This window comes from Lytechinus variegatus, chromosome 2 (genome assembly GCF_018143015.1).
Source record: "Lytechinus variegatus isolate NC3 chromosome 2, Lvar_3.0, whole genome shotgun sequence".
NCBI classification, from domain to species: Eukaryota; Metazoa; Echinodermata; class Echinoidea; order Temnopleuroida; family Toxopneustidae; genus Lytechinus; species Lytechinus variegatus.
This window is the reverse complement of record NC_054741.1, coordinates 81,027,304-81,046,914: the sequence shown is the minus strand read 5'-3', so window position 1 is coordinate 81,046,914 and position 19,611 is coordinate 81,027,304. Positions and strand designations below refer to the sequence as shown.

The 19,611-nt window shown below is 32.9% G+C and overlaps 1 protein-coding gene across 2 annotated transcripts in view; it reads right to left on the bottom strand.

Moving 5' to 3' along the window:
- Nucleotides 1-773: 773 nt before the first annotated feature.
- Nucleotides 774-19,611, bottom strand: part of LOC121409225 (syntaxin-like) — a 74,311-nt gene continuing 55,473 nt past the window's right edge. Inside the window, exon 10 of one of the 2 annotated variants that reach the window (XM_041601086.1) lies at nucleotides 774-998. In XM_041601086.1, the coding sequence (XP_041457020.1) occupies nucleotides 921-998 (78 nt within the window). In that variant the 3' untranslated portion in view covers nucleotides 774-920. Of the gene's footprint in view, nucleotides 999-12,939; nucleotides 18,526-19,611 lie in introns of those variants that run through there. The other variant, XM_041601085.1, reaches the window with a different exon arrangement.

The window sequence follows — 19,611 nt, the reverse complement described above, 5'->3', positions numbered from 1 at the left end:
AGCCAAAGAAACATAATGCCCTTATAGTATAATAGTTCTTATCCCTCTTTCCCCCTTTTTTACGATTTCTTTTGTCGAATCCATCGATATGAATATTGTTAATTTAATCCCCTGTATCACATTGGAATACTCTTGCAAAGTTTAATTATTCAAGAAAGAGGGTTTGTACAAAAGTTTTGCTATGACTAAATCATAAATTAAGAGTATCTTCTTGAACCTAAACATTATTAAAATTAGCTTACAAACAACTTTCTTGCGAATCCACCAAGACGTCATTGATACACCTTCATACACGCTGAGTCATAAATTTACTTGAGGTAAATTTTGTATTCAAGGTTCATGATTGTTTAGTTTTCGAACAGTGACGTCCATTTTCTTACGAATTCTGTGGGCACGCGTTGAAATTTTGGACATTCATATTTTTCACATTCTACGAATATCAATTCCCCATTGGGAACTATAAACACATTCATGATGGTAAATTATCAATTCGTCCACTGTCAACTCGTCCAATCATTATGGTCTACCTTCATTTAGTCTAATGCCATTCTGTTTATCAATATTTCGTCTAACAACCACTTGGTCCAATCACCAATTCGTCTATTACCATTCCGTCTATAGCCGATTGGTCTAATACTCAATTCTTTTTCATTCATTTTGCACAATTAACACTTTAGTTTAATTAGACCACATGGTAATGGACTAAATGGCTATTGGACCAACTTGTTATTAGACGGAATGGCATTAGACTAAATGAAAGTAGTCCATGTGGTGAGTGGACGAACTGATGGTAGACCAAATGATAGTAGACGAGTTGGCAATTGGACGAATTGGCATTAGACGAATTATAATTAATCCTTTATGATGCCGTTTGAAGTTGTTCTCCCATATTGCTGTACGATGTCTGGGGTCAAAAGTCATCAAGTCAAGGTTAAGATCAAGGTTAGGACGAGGATACCTATTAAGACTCCACAACATATCGCGATGTAGAATTTCTTCTGCAAAATAAGCAATGATACACAAAGCGATTTAGTTTGAGCATGGAGCTGTTTACCAACTTTACCTCCATGGTTTGAGTAAATGCAAAGGTTAGCACCAGTATGATACTAGTATGTATAGGGCAATTGGATGAGAGGAGGGGGGGGGGGGTTGAGGTGATGACGATGAGGGAAGAAAGACAGGAGAAAAGGAGACAAGTTCGACCCCCCAAAAAAAAATTGGAATTGAGAAAACGAAGAAAATGTGACTTTTATAGGCCTTCACACAACCCGCTTCCCATTCATTATTTTATAAGGGTATCAGTGTAAAACAAAATAGTATTCGGGATCTCCTAAAATTGCATAAAACAATTGATTTTTCTGATAATAGTAAATTGGAAACCTAGTTGCTGGACCCTATTATTCAGTAGCATAATGAAACGACTTTTTTTTTAAGGAGACATAACTTGGAATACGGGGCAAAAACAACACCTCATAGTTGCGAGCAAAAAATCTGACCTGTAAAAAAAAACCTAATAGATTTTTTACATAATATTCAGAAAGTAATATCAAATTTCTCATTTCTCCCTTTGTTTTCTCTTGGTTGGTGATGAAACTTTGAGGATTCCTGTGGCTCAACCCCCATCTATAAGCAAGTAATATAGACTCTCTTAGCCCCCTTGTCCTGCAAAGAAATTAGTTAACAGGTGACAAGAACGTCGGCAAGGATGGGCCAGGCTTTATCTAGGTTCGGTCCTTTCCACTATATTTTTTTACCTTTCTCACACAAGCTTTAAAACATACTTTTTCTAATATCAAGACCATGGGCGATTTTACGGTCAGTCGCATTACACTTTTACACGTCTTTTCTATATTTGGTGCTGTCAGTTTTACAGTCTTTGTATACCTTTCGGATTCTCCTATATGGAGATCCATAAGTAAACAAAAATTGAGGCAATTATGATCCCCCTTTGTATTCATGAACTTCCATATGAGTTTTGGTATAACATTTTCATCCAGATGTGAAATAGAGCAAATATAAACTGTAAGAAAATTTCCGCTTTTGTTTGGAATCGCTCACATACTTTGAACATAATAGGAAACTAGCCAAAAGCTCCAAGCTTTGATATCCATAATTATCTAAGGAAGATTAAATTGATAACTCGCGGAATGTTCAATATGTAAATTGTTCACTTCAAGAATATATATAATTTTTTAATTTTCAGGGATTCCCTATAATATCACAGAGACTAGGTGACAATGTGGTCTATTTTTGGTACAGACTACCATTATGGAGAGATAGCATATGAAATGAAGAATAACATGCCACAATGAAAACAATATTTCAATTACATGAGGAAACACAGAATATATACAAAAAAACAAGAGGACAAAATGAGATGAAGAATTTAAATTCCATTACAATTTAATACTTCATTATGCACATAATTCATAGATCCATCATACTGTCTCATAATTACAGTTTTTACATATCAGTAATATATTTAGCAGAAGCCTAAAGCATGGAATAATGTTCGAATTGATAATATATACTCAAACAACAAGCTTTTATTCCAGTTTGTATATCTACAAAATGTATACATAGACTTGATAAACATAATAAATTAAGCATGGCAATATACTTATCTTATTGTAGCAATATACAACAAAGATGGAAATTTCATGATAGGTGTCATATACATACACCTCAATACACCCCAAATAATGATTGATCAATACAACTAGTCTAGCTAGATCTTAAAAGGGAAAACAAAATATGGGGTCACTGTTTAACTAATAATGATGATTATAAAAACAAAAAAAAAGGAGGACATACATGTTAATGTTACCATAACAAGGAATGACAATAAATAGATAATATATGTGAAAACAAGGAAGATTACATTCTTGCTAAGAATCAGTCATCAATATCAATTCAGGATATTCAAAGAAAGTGGCACTCTTGTCTTGATGTTTAATTTAATGAAGAGGCAGTAACTGAAACCTTGTTTTTTTTCTAAGAAGATACTATCAAATTATTAATAAGTAATGATTTGATTCAATGCAGGTCTCCAAACTTAAAAACAAAGGTCATTACAAGAAACTTGCAATTTACAAATTAGTTTTGATATAGCAAAGTAATAATCTATTTTGCCAGAAGCAGATCAGAACTCAATTGTACAGTATATTCAGGACCAGTGACCGATTTTATGAAAGAAACTTCATCCATAATTTAATTTTACTCTCTTGAAAAATATCCCATGATGGTTTGGAGGAAAATGAGAGATTCTTGTCCTGAAAGGTTTGCCAACTTGTCATGAATAATGCATATTTATGAGAACAGATGAAATGTCTTTCACAAACAAGGGGGGGGGGGGGACTTGGGGAAGATGAAGTGTTGGGGAAATTTGAGATAGAGTCAACAAAATACATTGGAGGTATATCTATATTTGTTCTTTTTCTATACGTATAAACACTACTCAATGTATGTGAATCTAAACAACAAATAATGCAGTAATGCAGAGAAGGTCTTAATTACACAATAAAGGGGAGTAAGCAGGGTGACCAGATTTCACAAAATGAAATACGGGACAATCAACAAAAAAGATCAACAAAGAAGGCTACACAGTACAGTGTTACACCTGTGAAAATTATAAAGAATTGGAAGGGAGGGTGAACGAAAGAATGAAGGAGAGAAAGAAAGGACGAAAGAAAAGAGATGAACTGAGAAGAAAGAAAGAAAAAAATAAGGGGAAAATGAAGGAAAAAAATAATAAAAGGATGAAAAAAAAGAATAAAATATAGAGAAAAAAGTTTCCGTCATTCTTTGAATTGATTACAGAAAGAAAGAAAAAGAAAGGAATGGAAGAAGGATACATGTGCGAAAGACAAAATAAGGAGAGAAGAAAAAAAAAGAAAGTAAGAAAAAGGAAGAGGAAAGAAAGAATGAAGGAAAGAAAAATGTTTCCTCCATTCTTTGAAAGAAAGAAAACAGTAAGGGATGAGGGAAGGAAGGAATTAAGGGAGGGAGAGAAGGAATAAGGGAAAGAATTAGAAGGAAAAATGAAATAAAGAATGAAAGAAAGGAGGAAAGAGAGGGAGGAAGAGTGAAGTGAGGAGGGAATGAAAACATAATGGAAGAAGAGAAAGAATTAAAAGACAAAGGAAAGGAAGGGAGGGGGAGAATTTAAAAAAAAAAAAAAAGAATGAATGAAAAAAAAGGGAAATTTGATAGACGGGTAATAGTAGAGCGGATTAGCCGAACAATTGTGCAAAATTTGACTAAAGCATGAAACTTTCACAAGTATTAGTATATGCCGTAAGATTTATTTTAAAGATGGGAGGTAAATTTTAAAATGCCATTTTCGGCCGTTGCCATGGCAACGGAATAATTTCTCAAAAATGACATACATTCCCATGTAAATGGTAAATAAACATGATATTAATGAATAAAATGATAATTTTCAAGCTTCCAATTGAATATATATAAAATTTAGAAACATTCAAAATCAACAAGATAGTGCCATTTGGTCCGTTGCCATGGCAACGGCTTGTTTTTCCCCAGAAAAATAAAATTTTTGATTAAAAAAACGTTGTAGAATATGATTTATCTTTAATTTCCCCTAATTTTACAGTGTTAAACAGGGATATTTTGGTTGCGAGATGTATAAATTATATCTGAAGCCATTGCCATGGCAACCAAATAACAACTTATTTACAAAAATAACATGGTTGACAAGACAATGGACAAGTGGAAAAATCAACTGGAATTGACTTAATCTGTATGCTTTAGTTTTGACCCACTCATTTGAACCAAAAATACAGAAAGTGTTCTGCAGGAGTTCTTTATAAAGATAAAACTTTATGTTGCATTGGTAATGCTTGAATTAAATTTAAAAAACAATGTTGCAAAGATCCCGTTGCCATGGCAACAGCTTATTTCCCTCTAGAAAAGTAAAAATATTGATAAAAATGTCGAATACATATATGATCATCATTCCATATTCAATCATTTTTGAGGTACTAATCGGGATATGCTTGTGACTAAATTTATAAATATAACATCTTAAGTCATTGCCATGGCAACCAGATAACATCTAATTAAAAACAACAACAACAGGGCTGACAAGGTTATGGAAAGGTGAAAAGTACAATGAAAATTAACTTACATGTACATGCATAAGGTTTGATTTACTCAATTAATTTAGGGGAAATAATACAGTGAGTGTTCTGCATGAACTAATTGGAATGATACAGATTGATGTTGCCTTGGTAATACTTGAATTAAATAAAAAGAAACAATGTTGCAAAGAACCCGTTGCCATGGCAACAGCTTATTTCCCTCTAGAAAGGTAAAAAATTGATAAAAATGTAGAATACATGTATGATCATCATTCCATTTTGAATCATTTTTGAGGTACTAATCGAGATATGTTTGTGACTAAATTTATGAATATAACATCTTAAGTCATTGTCATGGCAACCACATAACATCTAATTTAAAAAAAGAAACAACAGGGTACAAGGTTATGGATAGGTGAAAAGTACAATAAAAATTAAGTTATATATACATGCGTAAGGTTTGACCTAATCAATTAATTTAGGGGAAATAATACAGTGAGTGTTCTGCATGAACTAATTGGAATGATACAGATTGATGTTGCCTTGGTAATACTTGAATTCAAGGATTAAGATCAATGTTGCAAATGGCCTGTTGCCATAGCAATGGATCATTTAGTACAATTTTTTATTAAAAAAGGACTATAGAATCTTATTTTTCTTGCATTTCCCCTAATCTTAGTGTGTTAAACATCGATATGTTTGGTGCAAAATGTTTAAATAACATCTAAAGCTATTGACATGACAACCAAATAATATCTAATTTACAAAAATATTAATTTGGATGACAATATCATGGACAGGTGGAAAATACAATATAACTCAATGTGTGAAAGGTTTGGCCAGTCATTTTATTTTGGACAAAAAAAATTACTAAGTATTCTGCATGAGTTCATTAGAATAATAAATTGATGTTGCCTTGGTAATACTTGAATTTAATGATAAATATTAGTAATTCAAATGTTCCCCTCCCCCCAGAAAAGTATCAGCAACTTTGATAAACAAAAAAATGGTAAAATCTGATTTTTCTTTCATTTCACCTAATTTTAGGGTGCTAAGCATATATATGCTTGTTGTTAATATGTAGATAACATCTTCAGCCATTGAGATTAAGATGTAATTTATAAATAAAAAAAATACACTGTTGAAATGATAATGGTCAGGTGGAATGTAAAATAAAATTTTACTTAATCTACATAATGTTTGAACAGTCATTAAGTTTTGAACAAAAATTACAGTGAGTGTTCTGCATGAGTACAATAGCATGATAAAACTGATGCTGCCTTGGTAATGGTTGAACTTAATGATATCAATGTTTGCAAATGTGTGTTCGGTTGCCATGGCAACGGATCATTTTTCCTCCAGAAAAGACAATCTTTGATTAAAAAAATACCTAGTAGAATCTTATATTTCATTTATTTTTACTAAAGTTAGGGTGCCAAAGATACGCGTACATTTTTGTTGTTAAATGTATACATAACATATTGAGGCATTAATATTGCAATAACATAACATTGAATTTACCCAAAAAAACTACAGCTGACAAAATAATGGACAGACGGAAAATACAATAAAATTAACTTAATATGCACAAGATTGGACCTGCTCTTTTACATGTAATTTTGAACAAGAGTTACATTAAATGTTATGTTATTGTTTCAATAGGTTGACAAAAATACTTATGTTTTGGTAATGCTTGAACATAAAGATGAATATCAATGTTGCAAATGGCTCCAGAAAAGTACAAATTTTAATAAAAATATGTTTATTTATTTCTTTTTTCCCCTTTTAGGGGGGTGCTGAACATAAAAATGCCAAATGATAAGCACAATCTTGTTTCATTATACATGGCATCGAAATAAGACCTACAAAAATCGTATCAGAGTTTTGTGGGCTCAAAAAAATGCCCGAAACTCGATGCTGGACAATTTCGTTCAAAGTATTCGCAGGCGGCCATTTTGAAGAAAGCGTCTTGGGGTGATATGTGTTTTAAAGCTGTTCACCATATCAATATATAAGGGGATTATAGGGGTTGATAACTCAAAATCTTAGGTCTATGTAAGGAGTCGACATGGTCTTGATATCCAAATCAAGGTAAATACAGCAAATCATCTTTTACATGGAGATCATTGAAATCATGCATTGTCTGACTGTTTTAGCATACTTGGCTTGAAATATGATAGCAAAACACTATTAAGCATCATCTGCCAGGATACGCCTATTTCCTGCATATAAATGTCAGAAAATTGTTACTTTTTGAAAATTCCCATCATTTTTTTTTTATTCCTGAAAATTGCCAAAAATTTAAAAAATTTCCACAAAAGTAAAATTTATTCCCATAGAAAGTTTCCATCAAGAAAATTCCGAGTAATTTAGCAACCCTTCTCCCCCCAAAAAAAAAATCATTACTAAAAAAAATAAAGAGAAAGTGAAAGAGAGATGGATGAAATATTATTTTACGAATAATATACCCAAAATGAAAACAAATGAAATATTTTGCTCTGTCGCTGGCTCGGTGAGAACATTTTAAAGTAAATTTTGCTCGATATGTCATATCTGGCCCCCTCAAAATTACACTGCTGATGTTGACGAAGAAAATTTTGTAATACTGTGATAATTTTTAAAGTAACGTATGAATCTATTCAACACGAAGTTTAATCTATTCACTGGTTATTCTACATGAAAAGTAGACTGGTCAAATACGATAAAAAATACCCTTACTGGTTGAAAGGTTAAAAATAATTCAAGCACTCAAGGGTGTTCCAAGATGGTGCCCTCACTGACTGCCGTGAGCTAAAAATCCACAATTTATCCATTACTTGATAAAATGGCTTTAATTTGGTTTCTATTCATTGGTTTTAAGGATCAAGTAGTACATTTGACCAAATACAGGGACAGCCAGTGGTTTGGAATGTCCAAAAATCCAAGATGGCTTCGAAAAATTGAATCTAGAATGGTTGCTGATACCTAAAGCGTACATAGCTCATTTTATATTGGCCTAGAGGATGATATATTGGTGTCTAAATCATTGGTTTCAAGAGTCTAACAATATTAGGACAAGTTACAATGACAGTCAGGTGTGTTTGAAAATACAATATGGCTTCCAAAAACTATTCTAAAACGGTTGCTGATACTTGAAAATGGAATAGCTCCTTTTATATTCACTTGTGAGATATGATTTTGGTGTTGAAACCATAGCTTCAAGAGTCAAATAATAAATTAGGATATAGTTTGCTCAATATCTGTCTGGGGAATATGATTTGTTATTTCAAGGGTCAATATATAAGGACAAGCTACACGGACAGTCAGTGGTCTAGTATGTCCACATTTCCAAGATGGCTTACAAAAAAAGTTTTGTAAAATCTAATGTTACTTACAAATAAACATTGGTTGTTCAATATCTGTCTGTGGAATATTATGTTGCTGTCTAAACCATAGTCTAAAGGGTCGTGTAATGCATTAAGAGAAGTTACAAGGACAGTCATTGGTCTGGTATGTAAAAAAAACACAAGGTGACTTACAAAAATGGGGTCTAAAATTGACTGTTTTTAATAAAATTTGACGTAGCTCATTCTATATCCGCCTGTGAGATGTGATTCTGGTGTCTAAACCATAGATACAAGAGTCAAATAATAAATTAGGACATAGTTTGTTCAATATCTGTCTGGGGAATGTGATCTTGATATCTGAACCATTATCATAAAACCATTTTTAATGTATTAGAACAAGTTCCAAGGACAATCAATGGAATGATATGTTAAAAATCCAAGATGGCCTCCAAAATGGGGTCTAAATTGACTGCTGTTACTTCAAAATGGACATATAGTTCATTAATAATACACATTGGGGATATGATTTTGGTGTCTACACAAGTGTTTCAAGGGTCAACTATTAAATACTGTACATTGTGTCCAGTCGAATAGACAGTCAGGCGTCAATATTGTGTCCAAAAATTCAAAGATTGTTTGAAAATGGGGGTTTTAATGTTACTTAAAAGTGGACATAGTACATTGAAATACACCTTGGGATTTCAAGGATCAAATGATACGTTGGGACTGGTTACAATGATGTATAATTGTCCATTTTGCCTGAAAATCCAAGATGGCTTCCATAAATGGATTCTGAAATGGCGACTGTTACTTTGAAGTGGATATGATATCCACTTGTGAGAATCTAACTTGGATTTTGGACAAAATTGAAAACTAACCATCCTTGTTACTTGTCCTAATGTATTAGTGGACCCTTCATTATCACAGTGTAGACACCAAAATTGTTTCCTACAGGTTTTATGAACTCTGATAATTTTTGAGTGATAGAAGTCATTTTGGATGCCATTTCAGAAAACTGGACAACTGGATATCATTGTAACAAGTCTAAACGTATCTTTTAAAACTTGAAACCAAAGTGTGAACACCAAAATCAGTTTTCCTTGGTGGATTTAAATGAACTATGTCAATTTTTAAGCAACAGGCTCCAATTCAATAGACTCCGATTGTTTGAAGCCATCTTGGATGTTGGAACATACTGGATTACTGACTGTCCTTGTGTCCTTGTAACTTGTTCCATTGTACATGATGTATTTACTGACTTTTAAAACCATGATTTAGATATCAAAATAATATGCACTTGGCAGATATTTACACGAAATATGTCCATTTATTAGTAACAGGGGCTCTTCTATATTCCATTTTTGGAAGCCACCTTGGATTTTTGGGACATAATTGACCACTTACTGTACTTGTAACTTGTCCTTATGTATAGTTTGACACATTTCACTATGGCATAAACTTATTCCAGGATATTAAACAAACTACGTTTTTTAATGCAGCAACAGCAATTTTAGACTCCATTTTCAAAGCCATCTTGGATTTCTTTTAATATACAGGACAATTGACTCTCCGTGTAACTTGTCATTATGTATTTCTTGACCATTGAAACCATGGTCTAGACACGAAATCATATAATTATCCCAGACGGATATGAAGTGAGCTATGTCCATTTATATATCAACAGCCATTTTAAACTCCATTTTTGGAAGCCGTCTCAAAGTCTTGGACACATCAGACCACTGCAGTTTTCTAATCAAAACTGGTACTTTTCTTGGGAAAATGAGCAGTTGCTATGGCAACAGATCATTTGCAACGTTGATATTTATCATTGAATTCAAGTATTACCAAGGCATCATCAATGTTTATCATTCTAATTAGTTCATGTTTTTGTTTTTGAAAAAAAATAGATGTTATCTGGTTGCCATGGCAATGGCTTAAGATGTTATATTTATAAATCTAGTCACAAACATATCTTGATCAGTACCTTAAAATAACTGAAAATGGAAAGATGATCATACATGTCTGTATTCTACATTCTAATCAATATTTTTACCTTTCTACAGGGAAATAAGCTGTTGCCATGGCAACAAGCCCTTTGCAACATTCTAAAAAGAATTTAATTCAAGCGTAACCAAGGCAACATAATTTTGTATCTTTCTAAAGAACTCCTGCAGAACTCATTCTGTATTTTACGTTCAAATGAGGGGTTCAAAACTTAAGCATATACAGATTAATTGTATTTTCTACCTGTCCATTGTGTTGTCAACCATGTTTTTTTTTCAAATTAGATGTAATTTGGTTGCCATGACAATGGCTTCAGATATTATTTGTATGTTAACAGCAAACATATCAATTCTTATCACAAAATTAGGAGAAATGAAAGAAAAATCAGAGTCTATAGTCATTTTTCGAATCAAAACTGTTACTTTTCTTGTGTAAATGAGCCGTTGCTATGGCAACAGGTCATTTGCAACATTGATATTTATCGTGGAATTCAAGTATTGCTAAGGCAACATCAATGTTGGACGTTATAATTCATGCAAAACACTCACATTATTATTTCCCCTAAATTAATTGAGTAGGTTAAACCTTATGCATGTACATATAAGTTAATTTTCATTGTACTTTTCACCTTTCCATAACCTTGTCATCCCTGTTGTTGTTTTTAATTAGATGTTATCTGGTTGCCATGGCAATGACTTAAGATGTTATATTTATAAATTTAGTCCCAAGCATATCCCGATTAGTACCTCAAAAATGATTGAAAATGGAATGATGATCATACATGTATTCTACATTTCTATCAATATTTTTACCTTTCTAGAAGGAAATAAGCTGTTGCCATGGCAACGGGTTCTTTGCAACATTGTTTCTTTTTATTTAATTCAAGCATTACCAATGCAACATAAAGTTTTATCTTAATAAAGAACTCCTGCAGAACACTTTCTGTATTTTTGGTTCAAATGAGGGGGTCAAAACTAAATTATACATATTAAGTCAATTCCAGTTGATTTTTCCACCTGCCAATTGTCTTGTCAACCATGTTATTTTTGTAAATCAGTTGTTATTTGGTTGCCATGGCAATGGCTTCAGATATGATTTATACATCTAGCAACCAAAATATCCCTGTTTAACACTGTAAAATTAGGGGAAATTAAAGATAAATCATATTCTACAACGTTTTTTTAATCAAAAATTTTATTTTTCTGGGGAAAAACAAGCCGTTGCCATGGCAACGGACCAATTGGATCTATCTTGTTGATTTTGAATGTTTCTAAATTTAATATATATTCAATTGGAAGCTTGAAAATTATCATTTTATTCATCAATATCATGTTTATTTACCATTTACATGGGAATGTATGTCATTTTTGAGACATTATTCCGTTGCCATGGCAACGGCCGAAAATGGCATTTTTAAATTTACCTCCCATCTTTAAAATAAATCTTACGGCATATACTAATACTTGTGGAAGTTTCATGCTTTAGTCAAATTTTGCACAATTCTTGTGATTTTTGGAGCTTATCCGCTCTACTATAAGGAAAAGGAGGAAAGAAAGAAAAATTAACACAGAGAAAGGATCAGGGATCGTCAGGGGGGCAATAAAGGTCTTCAAGCTCTTAAGGGGGGCAAACAGGGTCTTTCAAGCTCGTCAGGGGGGGGGGGGGGCAGGGATACGTTCTTTGCATGGGTAGTGGCTCGTCAGGGGGGGGGGGCAGATTGCCCCCCCCGTAGGTACGCTACAGTGGCAAGCAGGAAGGATAGAAAAGAAAGAAAGAGGAAAAAAGTTTAAACTTCAAGCAAAAAAATCCAATCATCTAACAAAACTCATGATGATATTTGGTGTTTTTCAAATATATTTAAAAAAATAATATTTTAGAAACGAATAAAAATTTCAAAGTGATTTTTTTTACTCGAAAATTAGATAAAACATCGCGGCATCATACACAAAAAGACTCAATACGAAAGCTGAATCAACTAGATCTAGTTATGAAAACTCAATAACTTGTTCCTCCGATTACCAATCTCCGATCTCCAAATCAGTAATCTGAGAACCTATAATATAATTATACAAATTCCCGCCGATTTTGTGATTATTTTGGTATGTTTGGTGGAGAGAATCTGCTCCGATCCTCCGATCCTACATGCCTAGCTAGTAGCCTGTCACACGATGGCAGGAGGCCAGTTCGTTTGCGAAGTATTGCATGGGTTAGCAAGAAAATCACCGCAAAACTTGCAAAAGTTTATTTATCGATTTTATTGTTGTCTCGGCTTCGTCATCTGTTGGCTATTTTGATGAAAATTCGTCACTTTTAAATACATTTTGTTCAATATTCTGAAATACGGGACAAATAGGCGTCCCGGGAAGGGTTTGTCGGGACGCCGGGACAAAGAAGCAAAATACGGGACAATCCCGGGAAATACGGGACGTCTGGTCACCCTGGGAGTAAGCATAAGAGTAAGAGAGAGAGTCAAACAGACATAGTAAGAACAAGACAACGGGTGGGGGGTGAGAGAGGAGAAAATATGTCATCCACAAAGACACATATTCACACACATATAAACCAATGAACAAACACACAGGTTTAAAAATAAATAAAAATGAAATTTCAAATAACAGAATGAGAGTGTAAAAAAATAAACAGTAAATGAAAGAGTTCAAAAACAAGGATACAAATAAGTCTAGAATGTATTAATCATTTACAGTTGTATATAACACTTTTTTTCAAATAATGCAATGTAATCAATAATCTAATCTCTTAGCAAATGATTAAAAAAGTCACATCTAATCTACATGTATTTCATAATGTCATAATAATATAACAATTTTCCCTTCAGCTCAAGTCTGGCTGTATAAAACTCTGACTGAAATACATGCTAAGATTATAAAAAAATGTTTGTCCTCCTTAACTTTACATACCGTATTCCATTTCAAAATATGATCAGCCTTTAAAAAAAAAACGCAGTTCCACGATGATATACATGTCAATGAATGTGGGATCATTTCAAAGTTACGTGAAAGTCATTTCCCAACATAGTCTATAATTACAGCCATTTAAAACATAAATGAGCATTATGAACCTTAAAATTCAAACCTCTCTTGTAATGCAAATCTATGAATATTTGCTATAACAAGGATGGTTTAAAAGTTGGAATGCCATAGTAATAAAATAATAATAAATCAAATAATTCACAGCCAACGATCTCCAGCAAAAGTTCAGAGGCAGAGACCCTGAGATTATAGAGTACCGAAATTTGACATCATCAATTCTCACTTTAAGCATATTGGAGTTTCTTATACCATATTTTGGTAGAGCATGATGAAAAACCCCAACAACCCAAATTTGGTGGGAATCGGTCCATTGGGCCCCAAGGTATGACCTCATGAATACTTAATTACCCCCATTGAAGTCAATTTATTATTGGCCCGGTTCCTAATGTTTAGAACCAGGCCAATAATACAAAGTTTTCACTGGGGCTAATTATGTATTCATGAGGTCAAAGGCCCTCCATAGACCAATTCCTACCAAATTTGGGTTGTGGGGGGTTTTCATCATGCTCTACCAAAATATGGTATCAAAAACGCTGAAATGCTAAATAAGTTTTTTGTGACGTTATCACTTCGGTATTCTATTACTGTATACACTAATGTGAAGATATAATCCCTGTATTTAACTGGTGTTACAGTCAAATAGGTGAACCAACTCAAGACCAACAAAAGCCATTACATTATACTATTGGTCAGTTTTGACTTGTTTTTGTTGGTGTGACAAGGGAATTATTAGTGAGCGTATCTATGGTTTGATTGTAGCATCAGACAGACCATGGGACAACTTTCACAAAACAGAGTCTGGTTTATGGGACATAAAATGGGTCTACAAGGAATCTGATATTAATTATGTACGGATTCATTTGAAATATTGTTCTTATCAAATTATTTCAGTCCTACATCCTTCATGAAAAATGGGGAAAAAAGACCCCACCCCCCCAAAAAAGAAAAAAAAAGACTTTATAATATCAAATAAACTTTCACAAACACTACTTTCATCTTCATGGTCAATGGTCACAAACCTTATAAGTTATATTTCCTCTTTGCAAATGGTTGCAAAACAAGGGCATCATTTGAACAAGCTTTAACAACATAAGACTTGAACTTCAATTTAACTTTGAATTTAATATGTATATTATGTATAATCCTAATGCATATATGATTTTCTTGATTCATCAGCTTGTATATGAACCTTCTCAAAATGGCACCATTACTGGTCTATATTTTTTATATAGCAAAAAGCCCTAAAAATATAAAATGACTAAAAGTATACTTTAATTTCATCAATAAGGAAAATCATTTTAGAAAGAATGAAAATGCATTTTATTACAAAAAAAGGAAAAAAGATATCAAACTTAATAAAATCCATATTCTAAGAGAGCTGAAAATGTAAGATATATACATATTGCATAGAGAAAACTTTTAACCTAAAACTGAAAGTTGAAGTTTATCATGTTTAAAGATTGTAATGTAGGAATGGGGAAGGGATGGGGGCTCTCAAGACAATAAAAAAAAGATATTTTTTGTTAAAAATAAGAGAGGGGTAGAAAGAATAACCCCATTCAAAGGGGGTACAGGGTCTGTTCCACAATTGTTTTAATGTAATTTCAGAATTAATAGTAATTTCCAAGGGAAATTCAAAATTCATATTTCTTATTCTTTGAACAATGTCACTATGGTAATAACTATAATGACAACTACCATAGTATTTTATTATCTTTCTGAAATGATGGATCAGATTCCATTTGATGAGTTTTTCTGAGTGTTAATCTGACCTCCTGATATAGAATGGTTGAAAGTCTCACTGCCTTCTCAAATTGAATGTTGTCTAATATCAATTTTATGAACATAATCTTAGAGCATACTTTTGTATCTACTACTTATATTTTTATCCAGCTACATGCAGTACCAATTCGATTTCTCTAAGTTTAACACTATTCAGCACTGGATATAACAGTAGCTTTAAATAAAATAATAAAACTCTAAAATGTGAAAGAATTGCATGAGCACCTTAATATTTGGGGCAACAAACAAACCCCAATAGCTACAGACAAGGTTTCATAATATTTCACTCAAAATATCTAGCATTTCAATAAGGTCAATGTATTATCTGGTCCTGGACAAAATCAGCAATGAAGTTTAGGATTAAAATGGTAATAATTCATAAATTGAATTCAAATATTAATAAGTAGGCACCAAGCAGTATTGTTCACTCAAGTTCAAAATGTTCAACGATCGATTCTAATGGATTTGCAGGAGTATTTTTAAGAATAGTGAAAATACTAATACCGGTACAATTTTAAAGGCAGTTAAAGGAATTTAGGTAAACTACATACCCTAGACATATCACACTTGAAATATCACCTTTTTTTATACACATCTACTGAATGGATTGATATTTAAAAGAGTTTAGAGAATTTGGGTGCATTTTTCAACATCAGAGTATACAAGGATGAAGTGGATGAGGAAATATTTTTTCCTGCTGGCAGTTTAAAAGTTCATCACCAACAAAATTGTATTTATCTTCCACCATGTGAATATATTGAAACACTGTTCAAATGAGAAATAAAGTTTTAAAAATGTGTCTAGTTACTACGAACATTCTGATCACTTTAGTTTTGCTCCGTCAAACCCAAAATAGTATTGTTCTTAGTAAAAATCTATCAACAAATAATGAAAATATAATCATTAGAATAAGAGTACCAGATACCTTTTAATAAGTAAGTTAAGTCTCATTTGCAGAATGGATATCAGGCTGAATGAAATAGACTATGTACAAAGTAAGTAAATTCCTTGCTGCTCAATCCAATAACAAAATAGTTTTATACAGGATTCCCACCTTATTATTTAAGTAGATTTCTCTTTACAGCAATTTCTAGATACAAACAAGAATATTATGAATTACAGGGATCATTTATAGTAACGAAATATGTGAGCAGATATTAACAGGATATGGAGAAGGGGGCCTCACTGTATTCAGGAGAGTTGCCAAATTTTGGTTTGATCGATAAGAGCATAAAAAATGAACTTCCTAAAATATACTTTTAATTTTTGTTGTTTCTATTAATTATAACCAGTTTTGGAGTAGAAGCATCTTTATTATATCCATGCAGATTTTGGGAAGAGAAGATGAAACACTCAAAGAATGATGGGAATAATGCTAGTACTGCCTAGCAGTCAGATGGTCTGCTCATGCTGGGTGAAATCTACTTTATCACTTTTCTCACTTATTTAATGCCAAATAGCTTATAATCTTTCCAAATAAGAACAAAACCACAATATGTGACGATGTTCATAAAATGAGTCACATGTCACAAAAAAAGGAAAAAGATTTTTCGTTTATTGTCATGCTATTGGAACGAAACAGGTTTCCAACTTTCATTTTGCACAAAATCCAGATAAAGAGAATGATTGTTGTAACTTAAGATATCAAAACTGTCAACTTGATAGATCCGCAAAACGCAGACAAAATTATGATTTATCAAGTGCTTCACCATTCATCAAATGCATTGAAATATTCTTAAAATATGGTTTTACTTTTTTATTAAACATTCAAAATCTACAGGGAAATTGTAAAAAGTTGCTGTCTCCAAAAATGTTCCCATGTACACAAATGATTTGGATTGATTGGGCCATGGGTCATCTATTATATGTTAAAAGAAAATGTAACACCAAATCCATATGCAAATACCCAAGTTGGATCATGAATGAGATGATGAAATATAAATCTAATTTACAATACATACAACACTCACAATGTGAATTATCTAACATCAAATAAAAATGGTAGAAAAAGATCATACTAATTCTACTTTGTGGCACTATAATTTTTTTTTAATATTTAGAGATGGTCATTAATCACAGAAAGACCATGCACACCAGTAAGATATGAAAACATGTCATTTTATTCCAGCCAATGTAGTAATAACATCATTTCAGTTGGTAAACATTGGTTCATTTTCTTTTTGCCTTACGGCCCCGGATGATGCTGAACACTTGATAAATGATGATAAATTAAGAAAGATCACAAATGTCATCTCTCATATCAGTTCAAGAAACTAAATAACCAAAGTGATAGTTTATTCATTCATTATCTATAAAAACAACCTTAAACCACAAATTACACTTTCTTGGGGACAGTTACTAGTGGCTCACAAAACCTTAGTCAGTGATCTACATGCCTTGCCGACAGATGGTCTGAACATGGACCTATTCCGTAATAGGTCCATGGTCTGAATGAATTGATAAATAGCTCCATGGTATAACTGTTTTGTACAGAAAACTACACAAATACCACAGCAGCTAAGAACTGTTGATGATAGCAATTAATGCTCTTCAGTCTATGGGGGGTGTTTGATTTTACCACCAACCATACAAAAAATGACACAGAAAAGTAAATGTTACTGATATTTAACAGTGATTAACTTGTGGTGTTTTTTAGCTGAATGGTCAGAAACCGTGAATGCTTGTCAGTAAGCATCCATGATAGAGTGATAATCTCCAATTGATCATGTTAAGTAAGATTAATTAGATCAACGGTAGAGACAGTGATTTTTCCGTTTAAAAAATGGTCTTTTCTGTTTCTGAAAATTAGTAATTCCGTTTCAACTTGATCTAAAAATGGAAATTCTGTTTTGTTACTGAAAATGTACACAGCAAAAACCTGAATTCTCTTTCTCATACTTGGACAAAAATCATGGGGGAGGGGTATAATCCCTTTGTCCCTCCTACGGCACCACCCTTGCATACCATTACTTTACACTTTCAATATGCATTAATTTATTTATATCTGGTCCAGGCTTCATGAGAAGATCAAACACATAGATTATGAATGATTGTTATGAAATGATCCTTCTGTGTCTCTTTGATGAACAGCAACATTCCATGAGTAGGCAGCGCTGGCTCAGCAATGGCTGGATGAAAATGAGATGGGTGTGGGAGATGTAGACTATAGAGGGCGCAACATCAACCAGCGAGCGGTACTATAATGGCTATCAGTGCTATGACTGTTATAAGGACTACACAACATATGATGATCATGATCTTTTTCTGTATGAAATATAAAAAAAATGAGAGATATAAAAACATTAATGAGTATGTGCAGTGTTTACATGTAACATACACTACAGACAGATTTGAATTGTAATGACCTATTATACTGAACAGGGGCCCATAACACAAAGCTTAGCAATGATCGTAGAACATTTTACGATTAACATTATCGAAAAACATTTTCGCGCACCCATCGGTGCAGAAACACCCTTACGCAATGCCCGTATGTGTGTTGCAAAGAGCGTTTTAGCGTGCATGCCCAAAAGTGTGGTATTCAGGGTGTTCTTGCACTGACACAACGATATGTATATAATGCACCTTACAAATAAACACTTAATACATCAAGATGTAAATAGTTTTTCAGACATAATAATTAAGACACAACTGTTTGAGAAAAAAATAGAAAATATGCAAAATTAATGACAGGTACACCAGGGACAACATCAGCGTAATGAATCTGAGGTAAGTGCATGGTTTATTCAAGAAGGAAATATCGTTTTTGAGAAACAAAATTACAAGAAAATATTTTTACTTCTTATGCATAGGAAAGGAGTTAATATGGTATATACTGTATATCTGAAATATTGAACAGATAAATAAAAAAAGAACCTCGTGCAAACAGAAATCAGAAATCTAAGAGATACAGAGTGAATATGCCTCCCCTCTTAACAAGGCTCCAAACATTTCCTTCCTTTGCTTTAACAAGAGAGCAAATTAGTATCATGCTTCGTTATACATTGTTGGTACCGTAGTTAGTGCTGGAGTTAGTGTAATCAGAGTGAAATATGTGTAAAAATCAGATCAAGATAATTGCATGGGGAGTTAATGCATGATGGAGTTCATGTCTTTCTGCCATGGATTAAAAGCTAGAATACACCTTGCATATCAGGAAACACAACTTTCCAGTTCAATGTTAAATTTTGATTACATTTTCAGTGATATGCTGTTTCACTAATATTCAAATCATATCGCTATTGTATCGGAGCTGATATCTAAAGATGCAGAGAAATAATTATAGGGGTCTCAGGGGCAATTTCACCCTTGAATAATCTAAAAACCCTGGAAAATCTAAAAAGAGCCCCA